The 14307-nt window shown below is 47.0% G+C and overlaps 1 protein-coding gene and 1 non-coding gene across 2 annotated transcripts in view; one reads left to right on the forward strand and one right to left on the reverse strand.

The window, feature by feature from the left end:
* Positions 1-252: 252 nt before the first annotated feature.
* GFPT2 (glutamine-fructose-6-phosphate transaminase 2) overlaps positions 253-14307 on the forward strand; it is a 45929-nt gene continuing 31874 nt past the window's right edge. The window contains exon 1 of the mRNA XM_043466976.1: positions 253-370. Within this exon, the coding sequence (XP_043322911.1) occupies positions 364-370 (7 nt within the window). The 5' untranslated portion in view covers positions 253-363. The remainder of the gene's footprint in view (positions 371-14307) is intronic.
* On the reverse strand, positions 12404-12475 carry TRNAC-ACA. The gene has a single exon. It is a non-coding gene; the product is annotated as a tRNA-Cys (tRNA).

Genomic DNA, 14307 nt, shown 5'->3' on the forward strand with positions numbered 1-14307 from the left:
ACTGAAGCACAGAGCGACTCAGGCCCCTGCTCGGGGTCCCACCACACCTACTCTGTGGCTGAGTCTCGATCTGAACTCAGGAAGCTCCCTGCGACCTCCCGCCTGTTTCCTGCACCCACGTGTTACAGCGCCGGAGCCGCCCCTCGTAGGCGGCTTGCAGACTCGCGGGGGCCGGGTGCCCGCCGTTGTCACGACAACCGGCGGCCAATGGGGAGCGGACAGGCGGGAAGAGGCCCCGCCCCGGCCCCGCCCCTGGCGGCGGGCTCCCGCTATAAGGACCCGAGGCCCGGGCGCGCTCGGGAGAGACGGCGGTTAGCGGCGAGCGGAGGCCAGGATCCAGCAAGGGCGCGAGCAGCAGCAGAGATGTGCGGTGAGTGCAGTGCCCACCGCCGCGGCGGCCGCGGGCTCCGGAGTCCCAGCATCTCAGAGCCTGGGCCCGAGAGCCGGGTGCCTCGGACTGGAGGTGGCGCGAAATGGGGGCGCCGACTGAGGAGGGGCTCTCGCGGGCTGGGCCTGCCGCCGAGTTGGCCGTCCCACTGCAGGGTGAAGGAAGGGGTCGCCTCACCCCAGTCTGCAGCCCACATCGGGGAGGGAATTGGTCCTGTCCTGGGCCCTCGAAACACAGAGGTGTGTTTCCTCTGCACCTCATGTCCAGTGGGGAAAGCGCCCCCAAGTCTCCCACAAAGGCGGCCAAATGCAAGCTAGCGTGCTCCCTGGGCTCGGGGTGCCCATCTGGCTCTCCATCTCCAGCAGCTGAGGAGAGGCGACCACACCTGCTCCGCCCCAGTGGTGTGGGGAGCGGCCCCTGGTGAGCCCGGGAAGGGCCTGTGCGTCCTCCTCGCTTCCCAAAGTGAACTTCTTGTCCCTAGAAGGGTGGATTCCGTATTGTCGCCCCTTCATTGCAAAGAGCGCTCGACGAGGCGCAGGGAAGGAGCAACAGTAACCGCCGAGCGTCGGGCGAATCTGGGAAAAGAAGCCCTAAACTGGGAGAGGGCTGGGGCCCCGCCTCTTGAGTACCGCGGTGACCCCTTAACGGTGGGGAGGGCGGCCCAGCCCGGCGCGCGCATCAACGATCCCTTACTCTCTCTGTTGGGTCGCCTCCCTGCTGGGGACACGGCTGAGAACTTCTGCTGGGACAAAAGGTCACTGTGCTTTTTTTTTTTTTTTTAATTGAGTGGGATTCAGTTACCCATTTCAGCCTCCTGTGGGTGGAGGACCTGTTGGAACGTTTGAAGCCATGAAAGGCCTCTGTCTGACTTTGCTGAGGGCTACTGGGGTGGAGTGTGCCAGCGGTGAGCTGTGGGCCAAAGTCTGTACAGGCCTTGTTTCTGAGGCCAGGCACTCCTGTAAACCGGGAAAGGGACCGACTGATGGAGGAACAGGCCCCAGACTTTTGGGATGCCGCTGCCCCAGGTCAAACAGACATCAATTTAAATTCCGGAACTCTCAGCAAAAATGTCAAGATTCCTGGGCATCATTGGTATTGTATATAATGGGTTGCCTGTAGGCCATTCCTGGGGAGAGAGAGAAGGCAAAGGTGGCAATTTTGCCAAAAGGCTTTGGGTTCCAAACTCCTTAGTGTGGCATTCAAGGCCCTTGGCCGCCTGTTGGTCTTGGAGCCAGACCGAGATCCTCCCACTGGGTCTGCCCCTCTAGCATGAGCAGCTTCCCTCCTTCCTCTCAGATGCCCTTTTGCCCTTAAGACCACCTTGACTTTCATCCCAGCTTCAGTCTGTAACTGACCCATCAGGGCTCTAACCCACCCTCCTGCCCTCAGTGAAGTCAAGTCTTGTGGAGTTACTGCGCGGGAACGTTGTTTCCTTTTCTTGTAGCCAAGAGAAAGTCTTAGCTGGGCGCTAATGTGTCTTACATATTTCTGATTCTTGCACAGAGGAAGCTGTCCTGAGCTCGGAGCTTACAGAAATAGTGGGCTGGAATTGAACCCATTGGTTTGGTTTGTTAGTGTTTTTCTTGATTATTGTATGGTCTGTATATATATGGCAAGTGATACTGGTTTTCCTTTATGTCTGTTTTCCTTTTGTAATGAATTTACTTATTTAAGTTTTGGAACTTTTGTCAAATTTATAGAAAAATATTCAAGAAACGATTGTGCATTTGGTACCAGGATAGTGCAATAATCATGAAGGTGCTCTTGGAATAAACCAGTTACCCCCTTCACTTTACATTTGGGGAAATTGAGGCCCAGGGAAATCTGTGCACATCTTTGAGCAGTTGCTTTCTTTGGACTGACTGGCTGTGGCTCCACTGGGATGCCACCTCGAAGCCATCTCAGAGCTCAGATCTCTGGAGCTGGTTCTGCAGGGGTCAGCAGGAGTTGAACTGGAGGTCTTTCCTTATCAGTTGCTGATGACCAGGCTCTCAGTGGCTCCTGATCCCCCTTCTCTTTGCTGCTTCTCCCCTAGGAAGCTAGACCCAGTTTTAGTTGACCCTTTGTGCACTATGCAGATGACCCTCAAAGTTTCAGTGAACTGAGAAGTTTAGCCTGGCAGCCCCATGCCAAACCAGCAGACAGACAGCTTTCTGTTTGGTGCAGAAACAGAAACTTTATTTTTTTAATTACTGTACTTACCAAGCTACACAATTGGGAGATTTCACATAATTAGGTAGGATTTTGACTTCCCTTGAAAAAATCCAAAGATGAGCAACTCTGAGTCCATGTTTCTGAATAGTTTACAGTGGCCCCTGGAATGACAGGTGCAAACTCCCTTGTTCTCCCACGCTGACTCAGCTGCCTCACTCACACATGTTAGCTGATGGCCCCCGTGCAGTCTGAGCTTGGGACCCCAGCGTAGTGGAGACAGGGACACTGACTTTCCCCAGAAGAGAGGGAGGGGCCTGGGACAGTGCCACAGGTCTGATTTCAAGATTGAACTCTCCCGAGAGAAGAGGATGATAGGCATACCAGACTGAAGGCACAGCATATGCAAGGGCATGATGGCATGCATGCGTGGGGGTTTGACAGAAAGAATTGCATGTCCTGTCTGTGAATTCTTAAATCTTCCCTGTCCTTCATATATATGTCTGTTTGTGCTCAGTCACGTCTGACTCTTTGCAACTCCATGGACAGTAGCCCTCCAGGCTCCTCTGTCCATAGAATTTCCCAGGCAAGAGTACTAGAATGGGTTGCCATTTCCTACTATAACTGTATATGTTTAGTAACCTTTTTGTGGGCTATTATTCATCCTACTACAGTTGGATTCTTGCTTTCAGATGCTTTCCCTAAGAATAGTCCAGTGCTGCCAATCCCACATAGCAACAGATTGTCCGGCTAGCCAGAAGCATGGTGACCAGAGGGCTCCTGGTCAACACCCACCTCCTCTGGTCCCAGCACTCCACTCTCAAACTAGAGCCGCTGCAGTCAGAAGGTGAACATGGGCATCAGTTAAATACCCCTTCCTTCACTGGCATCATGCTACATACCCAGTTGGACCAAGTAGTTTTCATACTCTCTCTAAAAGTCAGTTCCCATGTCATATAAATAATGTGCGTCTTGCTCTCCATGCATGCAGGTGATACCCTTTCCACTTACCTCCTTCTGCAAGACACAAGCATGGTTTTATTCCCCAGAATCAAGACAGGCCAGGACACACACACACTACACACACCGTGTGTTTACTGCACAGTGGTCTTTCAGGAGAGTTTGTCAGTGCTTATGGGGGTTTGCTTGCCTCTTGTCTTAGCGGAGGAAACAGCAAGTCAGGGAGATTACTTGACTCAGGAGAGCTCATCTTTTTGTCCCAAAGTTCTTTCGGCTCTCAGAACCCTGTCATATTCGACACTCCCTTCCCCCTTGTAACAGTTCAGTTCATGAATGGATGCCTCAGAAGAGACTGGGCTTGAGTTGATAGAGCTCAGACTCTGGGGTCAGGTCACCTAGCTTGTTGCCTCTCCAAGTTACAGGAATCCTGAGAAACAGAATCTCCTACCCAGTGATGTGCTGATAAATGTTAAACAACTCTTTAGCTCGTTCATCAGTTTCTGTGGTATGAATACTCTTACCATGGCTGATTTCAGGTAGGTCATCAAATGTGAGGTCCCTGAGCTTAGCACTGGGAAGCGATGCACACAGCTGGTCCTTAGGAGCCAGTCTCAGCAGCTTCCGAACACCAACGCCCCTACTTGTGGGACTTTTTTGGCACTCTCGTGCGGAGGGCTGCAGCGAGGTTGGCAGAGCAAGGACTCTGCACAGACTGCTACCCTCCTCCTCATCCTCCTCCTGCTCCTCCTCCTCTCCATCATCATGCCATTTACCCGTCAGTCTTATTCATCAGGGGTTTCCCGAGTTCTGAGAAACCTTCTGGAGATTTTGTGATATAAGATTAGCAAATGGGGCTTTTTAAATTGAGTTTATTTTTATATTTAGCAAAATTTGCTTATAAAGGAATAGGAACTTGAGGTTACAAACACTCTTTGGAGAAAGTTCTGAAGACACATTAGGTGCAAAGCCAAGAAATTTCATCTAGTCATCTGCCTCTTTAATTTTCAAAGGAAACATTTCACTGTAAAGAAAAAAAAAAAAACCAGTCTAGCCTAATATGGCAGTTTGAACTATTTTCTTGAAAGTTTTTTAAGTACAGTTTAGAGTATTTATGTGTCGCTTCCCCTTTGTTTTGGTGAAGTGGTGAAATGCTGATGGCACAGGGACACCACGAGTTTTTTGAAAATGCCTTGCTCACCTTTACCGCAGGAAGCAGAGTCTCCTGTTATTCCCGGGGTTCAAGCGCTGTAGTAACTTTAACCCTCGGAGCCCCGAGGAGGCCTGAGGCAGGGTAAGGCTGTCCCCAGAGGAGCCAACCCCCTCCTGACCCTGAGCCAGGCCTCGGGGCTCCTCTGCCTCCACTTGAGGACCCAGCTGTGGGACCTCCGTCTTGACTCACTTTACTCTCGCTCTGCAGGGAAGCAGCAGGAATTGTCCTCCCTGCTTCATGAATAAAGTAGCCACCCCTGGTCTGCATGAGGGAGGCCTGGACATCCAGAGAGGCCAAAGCCCCCTCTTGCAGCCCTTGTTCTTGGCCTGGTGGCCTCCATCCTGGGGGGCTTCACCTGGAAGAGTATAATCCTACCTCCCCTGGCATGCCACACACACAGACACATCTGACACTCAAGCACAAACTCACACACAGGTGCTCACTCACACGATACACACCCAACACACATACCTGGCACTCAAACACACACATGCACACACTCTCTTACACACACACACACACATACACCACACACATGAATTCTATGAGGCAGAGATCTCACTGGCCATGCCTTCCAGTTTAGGACTCAGAATATTGTCTAATCTCTATGAGGCTCATGGACTGAGGACATCAGATGCTTCAATTCTGAAAAGCATTATTGGTAGTAGTGGAAAGAGCAACCTCTGACTGGAGGGTGCCAGCCTGGCTGGGTGGTGACATAGCCCTAATGGAGTAAGCCCCTACCCTGTGTGGGGTACAGGTGGTACTCTGTCTGGGACTGTCCACCCTCAATCATAGGGCAGTGCTTTTCACTGGGAAGCTGATCCTTGGAAAGGTGGAGATGTTTTCCAAAACTGTAGCCACAGAATCAGAATATGGACCCCAATCCACCCTCTGTGAAGTTAGACCTTCTTCCCTCATTGTCCAAGCCCCAAATGACCCCTCTCCCCATCTTGTACCCCTATACCCCAGGGGTGGTAGGTTCCATGAGTTCAGTGATCCTAGTTCTGACTAGAAATCCAGAGACATTGCCCCTCCTTGTGGTCATTGTTATAATAACAAATTCACTTGAAGGTTTAAAGCACCCCTGCCTTCATGGATGGATCTCTGAGGTGCGTTTGGTCCTGAGTCCCTAGATGATCTCTCAAGCCATATTTGAAGGGAGCATTAGAATTCTCAGACCCCCAAGGTGGGCTGGGCCAAGGGGCTGCAGTCCCCTCTCAAAGGGCTTGCCCCTGTCCTGCATCACATGTGCAGTCTCTTCTGGAGTCCCTCTGTGTTTATCTGTGTTTTTTTTCCCTTTAGAACCTTTTCTCACTCTTCTCATCAGTTTTAAGAGTGGGACCCTGAAAACACAAAAAACCTCAAATAGCCAAAGCAATCTTGAGAAAGAAGAATAGAAATGGAGGAATCAACCTTCCTGACTTCAGACTATACTGCAAAGCTACAGTCATCAAGACAGTATGGTACTGGCACAAAGACAGAAATATAGATCAGTGGAACAAAATAGAAAGCCCAGAGATAAATCCACACACCTATGGACACCTTTTCTTTGACAAAGAGTCTATAAATATAACAACGGAGAAAAACTTTAACAAGTGGTGCTGGGAAAAACTGCGGTCAACCGACCTGTAATAATAAATGAAAGTAGAATACTTTCTAACACTGTACAGTCACAAGTCAAAAAAAACATAATAACTTACACAAATCTGGATTAAAGATCTAAATGTAAGACCAGAAACTATAAAACTCCTAGAGGAGAACATAGGCAAAACACTCTCCGACATGAATCACAGCAGGATCCTCTATGACCCACCTCCCAGAGTAATGGAAATAAAAGCAAAAATAAACAAATGGGACCTAATTAAAAGCTTTTGCACAATGAAGGAAACTATAAGCTAGGTGAAAAGGCAGCCTCCAGAATGGGAGAAAATAATAGCAAATGAAGCAACTGACAAAGAATTAATCTCAAAAATATATAAGCAGTGCATGCAGCTCAATACCAGAAAAATGAAAAAGTGGGCAAAAGAACTAAACAGACATTTCTCCAAAGAAGACATACAGATGGCTAATAAACACTTGAAAAGATGTTCAACATCACTCGTTATCAGAGAAATGCAAATCAAAACCACAATGAGGCACCATCTCATGCCAGTCAGAATGGCTGCCATCAAAAAGTCTATAAACAGTAAATATTGAAGAGGGTCTGGAGAAAAGGGAACCCTCTTACACTGTTGGTGGGAATGCAAACTAGTATAGCCACTATGGAGAACAGTGTGGAGATTCCTTAAAAAACTGGAAATAGAACTGCCATGTGACCCAGCAATCCCGCTGTTGGGCTTACACACCAAGGAAACCAGAACTGAAAGAGACACGTGTACCCTAATGTTCATCGCAGCACTGTTTACAATAGCCAGGACATGGAGGCAACCTAGATGTCCATTGGCAGACGAATGGATAAGAAAGTTGTAGTACATATACACAATGGAATATTACTCAGCTATAAAAATGAATACATTTGAGTCAGTTCTAATGAGGTGGATGAAACTGGAGCCTATTATGCAAGAGTGAAGTAAGTCAGAAAGAGAAACACCAATACAGTATATTAACATATATATATATATATATATATGTGGAATTTAGAAAGACAGTAACAACAACCCTATATGCAAGACAGCAAAAGAGACACAGATGTAAAGAACAGATTTTTGGATTCTGTGGGAGAAGGAGAGGTGGGATGATTTGAGAAAATAACATTGAAACAAGTATATTACCATATGTAAAATAGATGACCAGTGCAAGTTTGATGCATGAAGCAGGGCTCTCAAAGCTGGTGCTCTGGGACAACCCAGAGGGATGGGGTAGGGAGGGAAGTGGGAGGGGGTTCAGGGTGGGGGGACACATGTGCACATGTGGCTGATTCATATCGATGTATGGCAAAAACCATCACAGTGTTGTAAAGTAATTATCCTCCAATAAAATAAACTTTTTAAAAAAAGAGTGGGACCCTGAAAAGCTGTTTGGAGGCTCTGGATGCCAGGATGGCAGAGTGGGTACAGGGTATACCCTGAGCTGCAGTGGTTGGGCCAAGGTAGCCTCTGCCCCAGGACTGGGCATTTCTACAACCAGCTTGGAGGGATTTTGCTATCCCTCTTGGGCAAGAGAGGGAGTTATGTAGTGAGAGCCTGCCTTGCTGTGGCTTGCCTCTGCTCTGTGGGGAGGGGACTGGATGAGAAGACAAAGCTGGAGTCAGAAAAAGGAGTGTCCCATGGAGACCTCCTAGGGGTCAGGGGAGGGTGTATCAAGGTGGCCTGGACCCCACCAGGGAGTTCTGAGTGTGTCCATCAGCAGCCAGGTGGGCATCTCCCCACAGGCCAAATCCCATCTGCTAACTATTTCTCATCCCTTGGGGGTAGGATTCTGAGACAGGTCTTATGCTAATTGGGGGAGCAGCAGTGTTGCGCCGTCTGAAGTCAGGTACACCTAGTTGTGAATTACTCAACTCTTTGGCCTTGGAGCCAGAAATGCCCTGTCTGTCCATGGGAGCCACAGCCTGAGCATAGGCATTGTGAGGTTTAGATAAAATGAGATTGACACATGGGAACGCTTCATAACCGATCATAGTAATGGTTGTGATTTACTCTGCAGCCCCTTCTGGGATCCTTCCTCAGGACATGGTCCATTTATCTAGAAGGCTCTCCACTCCAGCCCTAGGATGCTCATAGTACATGGTAGCTAGGGGTGGGTAATGCTGGGGCATATGTCTTTGTGCTTGAGTGTCTTGGGATTACCACTGGAGCAGTGCCTTCCTGCCCCAGTGAAAGGAGCTAACACGCAGGGACATCAGGCTCAGCACTACCTACCTCTCTGACCTTTGTGTCCCCAGTGTTTACACTCCGGGGTTCTCACTGCTCATGCGTTGAGAGTGGCTGTCTCCAGCCCAGCTCAAAGGTCACCTTCTCTAAGATCAACTCCCTAAACCTGTTCACTTATTGATACATTTATTCATTCAAAAAAAATAGTTACTGAACATCTAAAATGTACCAGGCTCTGCTCTGGGTTCTGGGCAATGAATAAGCAATGGATAGACAAACAAGACATGTGTGGTCTCCATCCTCATGAAGGTTATAATCCTGAAGGGAGTCAGACAGAAGATGAGAAGGGAAGTGCTACACGGAAAATAAAGGGCTGTGTGACCTTTTAACAGTTGGGAGAGGGGACAGCCTGCAATAGGCCAGGTGGGTGACCTGTCAGCTGGCCCCTGCAGGATGAATTGAAGCCACCTCTTCAGAGAGCCAGGCCAAGAGTCCTCTGCCCCTTTCCCACCTCTCAGCATCTAGCCTCTCTGCCTGCAAATCTCCTGAGCAGGGGGATGGTCCCTGTGAACCACGTCCTCTCATGACTCACCCTGCAAGGCCCCCTGACTGGGCCGTCTCAGCAGCACCGAGCTCAGTGATGTGGCCCCTGTGGGTCAGAGAAATGTGTATGGGATGATTTACATCTTAATGAAGCTGTCACCAGATCACACATTTGGTTTAACCATCATTTCCCCAAGGAGAAAGCCAAAAACAAATAACAGTAAAATGGTACTGTTTTCCTTGTGGTTTTATTTAATCACTTTTCAAGAGCTTCTTGTGCCGTATGCATACCTGCATTTGTGCCACATTCTCCCCAGGAGGAAGAAGCTCCTCGCCTGCTCCTTTTTCACAACCACAGACACTGTTCCTGCTGCTTTACAAAGACTCCTGTGAATTCTCTCAATAGCCCTGGGAAGTAGGTGCCGCCATCACCGTGCTCCCCTGGGAGCTCAGTGACTTGCTCCAGGCCACACAGACAGAACAAGGGGTGGGCTGGGATTTGAAATCAGCATTTGGCAAAGGCAGCAGGTGGTAGCTGCTGCCTTCTGTGCTTCTCACCATCACAGACTAGTGAGCAGGCGAAAGAGGAGTCACTCAGGTGGGGTGACCCTAAGGCTGTCTTTTTCCATATGAGACTGGCTGTAAGACAGGGCTTTCTCACTTGTGGAGGCTACTGTTCCTCCAGGTGAGCAGAGCTGGGGAGCTACAGTGAGGTCGAACTGGGCTAGATGACAATCCTGTACCCACCACTCTCTAATTATATATGTACAATATGTATAGCAGCGCATAGTAAAATACTATATGCAGGCACATGGCAAAATATCCTGACTGTACACTAAGGACATATGCAGCAGAAAAGAAATCTCTGCCTCTTGTCAGCATCCTCATCAGAGGCCATCACTGTTCCCTGGGTCTCCCAGCAATACTCTGCATGTCTTCCTGCCCCACCTTAGATAATTTACACATACTCTGCAGGCCACTGTTGCGCTTGACACATCTTGGAGATGTAGCTTGTTTTCCAAGAGAACACACAGCTTTACCATATGCTCTATGTAGGGCTGCCTGCCTGTGACCCCGCAGTGGCCGTGTGTGGCTGCGCCATCACTTACTTGGGCCCTGCTAGGCATCAGGCTGTCCCCAGTCTTCAGCTACCACAAACAGCACTGAGCAATTATCTTCATGCGTGTACACTTGAATCTCAGCACAAGTATCTGCTGGATGCATTCCTAGAAGTGCAGAAGCTTGATCACCAGATGTGTACATTTTAATTTGAGAGATTGCAAATTGCCTTCCAAGAGAGTGCACAAATTTAAACTCTTATTGTCAAAAGCTGGTTGATCTTAACTGATTTCATAGGTAAAAAATGGATTCTGTCTGCAACTCTTATTGCTGATGGAAGGGATTCCAGAAGGGAAATCTGACATGAATAGCAAGCAAGATTCCTGAGAAAGCAGCTTTGTATGCTATATCATTATTTTTAAAACAGTAAGAGCCTCATGGAGGTGCTGGTTTATTCACTCTCATCTGATAGCATGCAGGGAGAGTGCAGCCAAGAGCAGAGGAGAGAAACAGTGCTTAAAAGAACTTACTGAACACATGTTGGTATGCTAGAGATTTCATGTTAAAAGTTAGATTTATGCCTTCTTGCGCAAAGACCTTGAAAACCACTTCTTGGCAACCCCTCTCACCACAGTAATCAACCAAACAGTGTCTGAGTGGCTGCCAAGCCTCCCAGCTGGGTGTGGACACAGCTGGTGCTCCTGAGGGCCAGGACCCTTTAGCCGTTCCAGCTTGTTCCAGCCCATCAGGGACTGTGGAGCAGCAGTCAAGGCAGCCGCAACCAAGGAGGCTGTTGTAGATCTCAGAGCCAGAGATGTGTATGTGCCTGACATGAGTTCAGAAGTGAAGTGTGACCCAGAGGAAAGGGAATTACAGGGGAGAATTTAAGAGCAGAGCCATATAGCACTCTTTCGGAAGGGTATTTTGGATTTAAAATAACTGGCCTGTGGGTGGGCCTTTGTGTCATTTGCAATGGCTGTTAGCTCCGTTTTGCGAAGTGCAGGTATAATTCTAGAACAATTCCCAAGGTGCCAGGAAAGTTTCACAGTTTAAAAGATACAAGAATGGTTTGTGAGTTGCTCCATCCTTCATACAGCCATCTCTCTCATAGCTGTGTGCTCTTTACATTGACTGGAATTTCACCATATCCCTCCAGGGAACTTCCTGCTCTTTTTGCAAAAAAGTTAATATTATGAAAAGTTTTACCTAATCATAGATTTTGGTGATGGCTACACAACTCTGTGAATATACTTAAAAACCATTGTATTATATACTATTTCAAGTGTATAATATTATGGTATGTGACTTATGAGAAATGCTGGACTGGATGAGGTACAAGCTGGAATCAAGATAGGTGGGAGAAACATCAACAACCTCCAATAGGCAGATGATACCACTCTAATGGCAGAAAGTGAAGAGGAACTAAAGAGCCTCTCAATGAAGGTGAAGGAGGAGAGTGAAAGAGCTGGCTTAAGACTAAATATTTAAAAAAACTAAGATCATGGCATCCACTCCCATTACTGAATGGTTAATAGAAGGGGAAAAGTGGAAGTAGTGACAGATTTCCTCTTCTTGGGCTCCAAAATCATGGTGGATGGTGACTGCCGCCATGAAATCAGAAGACGATTGCTTCTTGGCAGGAAAGCGATGACAAACCTAGGCAATGTGTTGAAAAGCAGAGACATTACTGAAAAAAGTCTGTATAGTCAAGGCTATGGTCTTTCCAGTGGTCAGGTACAATTGTAAGAACTGGACCATAAAGAAGGCAGAACGCCAAAGAATTGATGCCTTTAACTGTGGTGCTGGAGGAGACTGCGGAAAGTCCCTTGGAGAGCAAGGAGATCAAATCAGTCAATCTTAGGGAGATCTATCCTGAAAGTTCACTGGAAGGACTGATACGGAAGCTCTAGTAGTTTGGTCATCTGATGCCAACAGACAACTCATTGGAAAAGTCCCTGATGCTGGAAAAGATTGAGAGCAGAAGATGGACGGCTGGATGGCATCACTGTGCAATGAAAGTGAACTTGGTCAAACTCCGGGAGGTGGTGAGGGACAGGGAGGCCTGGTATGCTGCAGTCCATGGGGTCACAAAGAGTCAGACGTGACTGGGCAACTGAACAGCAAAAACATATGACTTGTATCCCAACGGTGGTTTAGTTGCTCTGTCGTGTCCAACTCTGTGTAACCCTGTGGGCTATAGCCTGCCAGGCTCCTCTGTCCATAGGGTTTCCCTGGCAAGAATACTGGAGTTGGTTGTCATTTTCTTCTCAGGGGATCTTCCCAAACCAGGACTTGAACCTAGATCTCCTGCATTGTAGGCAGATTCTTTACCAACTGAGCCATCAGGGAAGCCCCTGTATCCTATTAGAACTGTTAAAAATTTACATTAAAAAGTAATGGTCTTTTTTTATATTTAAGTAAGTTGACAAAAATACATCTTGTGGCCAGACATGTTTAGGTTTGAAGTGTAGGATAAATCGTGAGCTCCTGAAGCACAGATGCTTAGCTGGGTAAATGCTTCTCACCTGACCTAGAAGACAAAAATAACTGACTACCAAAATTATCCTTGGCCATTTTTAAAGGAAAATGTCTGTAACTGCTCAGAAAGCACACTGTGCATGTTTTAAAATATAAATTCTGCATCTTAATACTTGTGTGCAGATATATCCTATATACAGTAGCATACAGTACCTAGAAATGCAAAATATAATTTTTAGCACTGTATATTTTATCATCTTTTTTTGACTGTGTCTAGATTAATTTTAGCAAGTTATGTTTCACGTGATGTGACCCTTGTTACTGCTTCAATTCAGTTCAGTTCACTTCAGTTGCTCAGTTGTATCCGACTCTTTGCAATTGCATGGACTGCAGCATACTAAGCCTCCCTATCCCTCACCATCTTCTGTAGTTTGCCCAAGTTCATGTTCATTGATTTGGTAATGTTGTCCAGCCATCTTCCTTGTCTATCACCAACTCCTGGAGCTTGCTCAAACTCATGCCCATCGAGTCGGTGGCATATAATATTTACTTAATTGAAGTTTAATCATTCATTCAATTATACAGTATTAACTTGAATCTAATCTAGAAACATTACAGAAATATCACATGAGTGGTTTGCTATATAATCATTATCAGTCCTCAGTTATATGCTGGCAGTTTGCCCTCTCCAAGGTTTATCTTTGGCAAATTTTTTCTCCAGTTTTATTGAGATATAGTTGACATATAGTTGACATGTAAGTTTAAGGTACACATCAGTTCAATTCAGTTGTTCAGTTGTGTCTGACTCTTTGTGACCCCGTGGACTGCAGCACACCAGGCTTCCCTATCCATCACCAACTCCCAGAGCTTGCGCAAACTCATGTCCATCAAGTCGGTGATGCCATCCAACCACCTCATTCTCTGTCATCCCCTTCTCCTCCTGCCTTCAATCTTTCACAGCACCAGGGTCTTTTCCAATGAGTCAGTTCTTCGTATCAGTTGGCCAAAGTATTGTAGCTTCAGCTTCAGCATCAGTCCTTCCAATGAGTATTTAGGACTGACTGGTACACAACATAGTGATTTGTATATGTATATATGTATTGGTATGTGTTATATAGGTATGTGTTTATGTGTATACATGGGCTTCCAAAGTGGTTCTAGCGGTAAAGAACCTGCCTGCCAATGCAGGAGACATGAGAGACGTGGGTTCAATCCCTGGGTTTAGGAAAATCCTCTGAAGGACGGCATGGCAAAACCCACTCCAGTATTCTTACCTGGAGAATCCCCATGGACAGAGGAGCCTGGTAAGCTACAGTCCATGGGATTGCAAAGAGTCAGAGATGACTGAAACAACTTAGCATGCATTCATGCATGTATATACATGTTGCAGAATGATTACCCCCAGTAAGATTAGTTAACATTCATCACCTCACATAATTAAAAATTTTTCACTGTGATAAGAGCATTTAAGGTATACTATCTTAGCAACTTTGAAATATACAATAGAATATTATTAACTGTAGTCACCATGCTATACATTACATCCACAGAATTAATCTTATAACTGGAAGTTTCTACCTGTGGACCACCTTCACCTAATTCCCTCACCCCTTACCTACTACCTATGGCAACCACTAATCTGATTTCTTTATTCATGAGTTAGTTTTTTTTTAGATTCTATATATAAATGAGATCATACAATT

This window comes from Cervus canadensis, chromosome 4, assembly GCF_019320065.1.
Source record: "Cervus canadensis isolate Bull #8, Minnesota chromosome 4, ASM1932006v1, whole genome shotgun sequence".
In the NCBI taxonomy this organism is placed as follows: domain Eukaryota; kingdom Metazoa; phylum Chordata; class Mammalia; order Artiodactyla; family Cervidae; genus Cervus; species Cervus canadensis.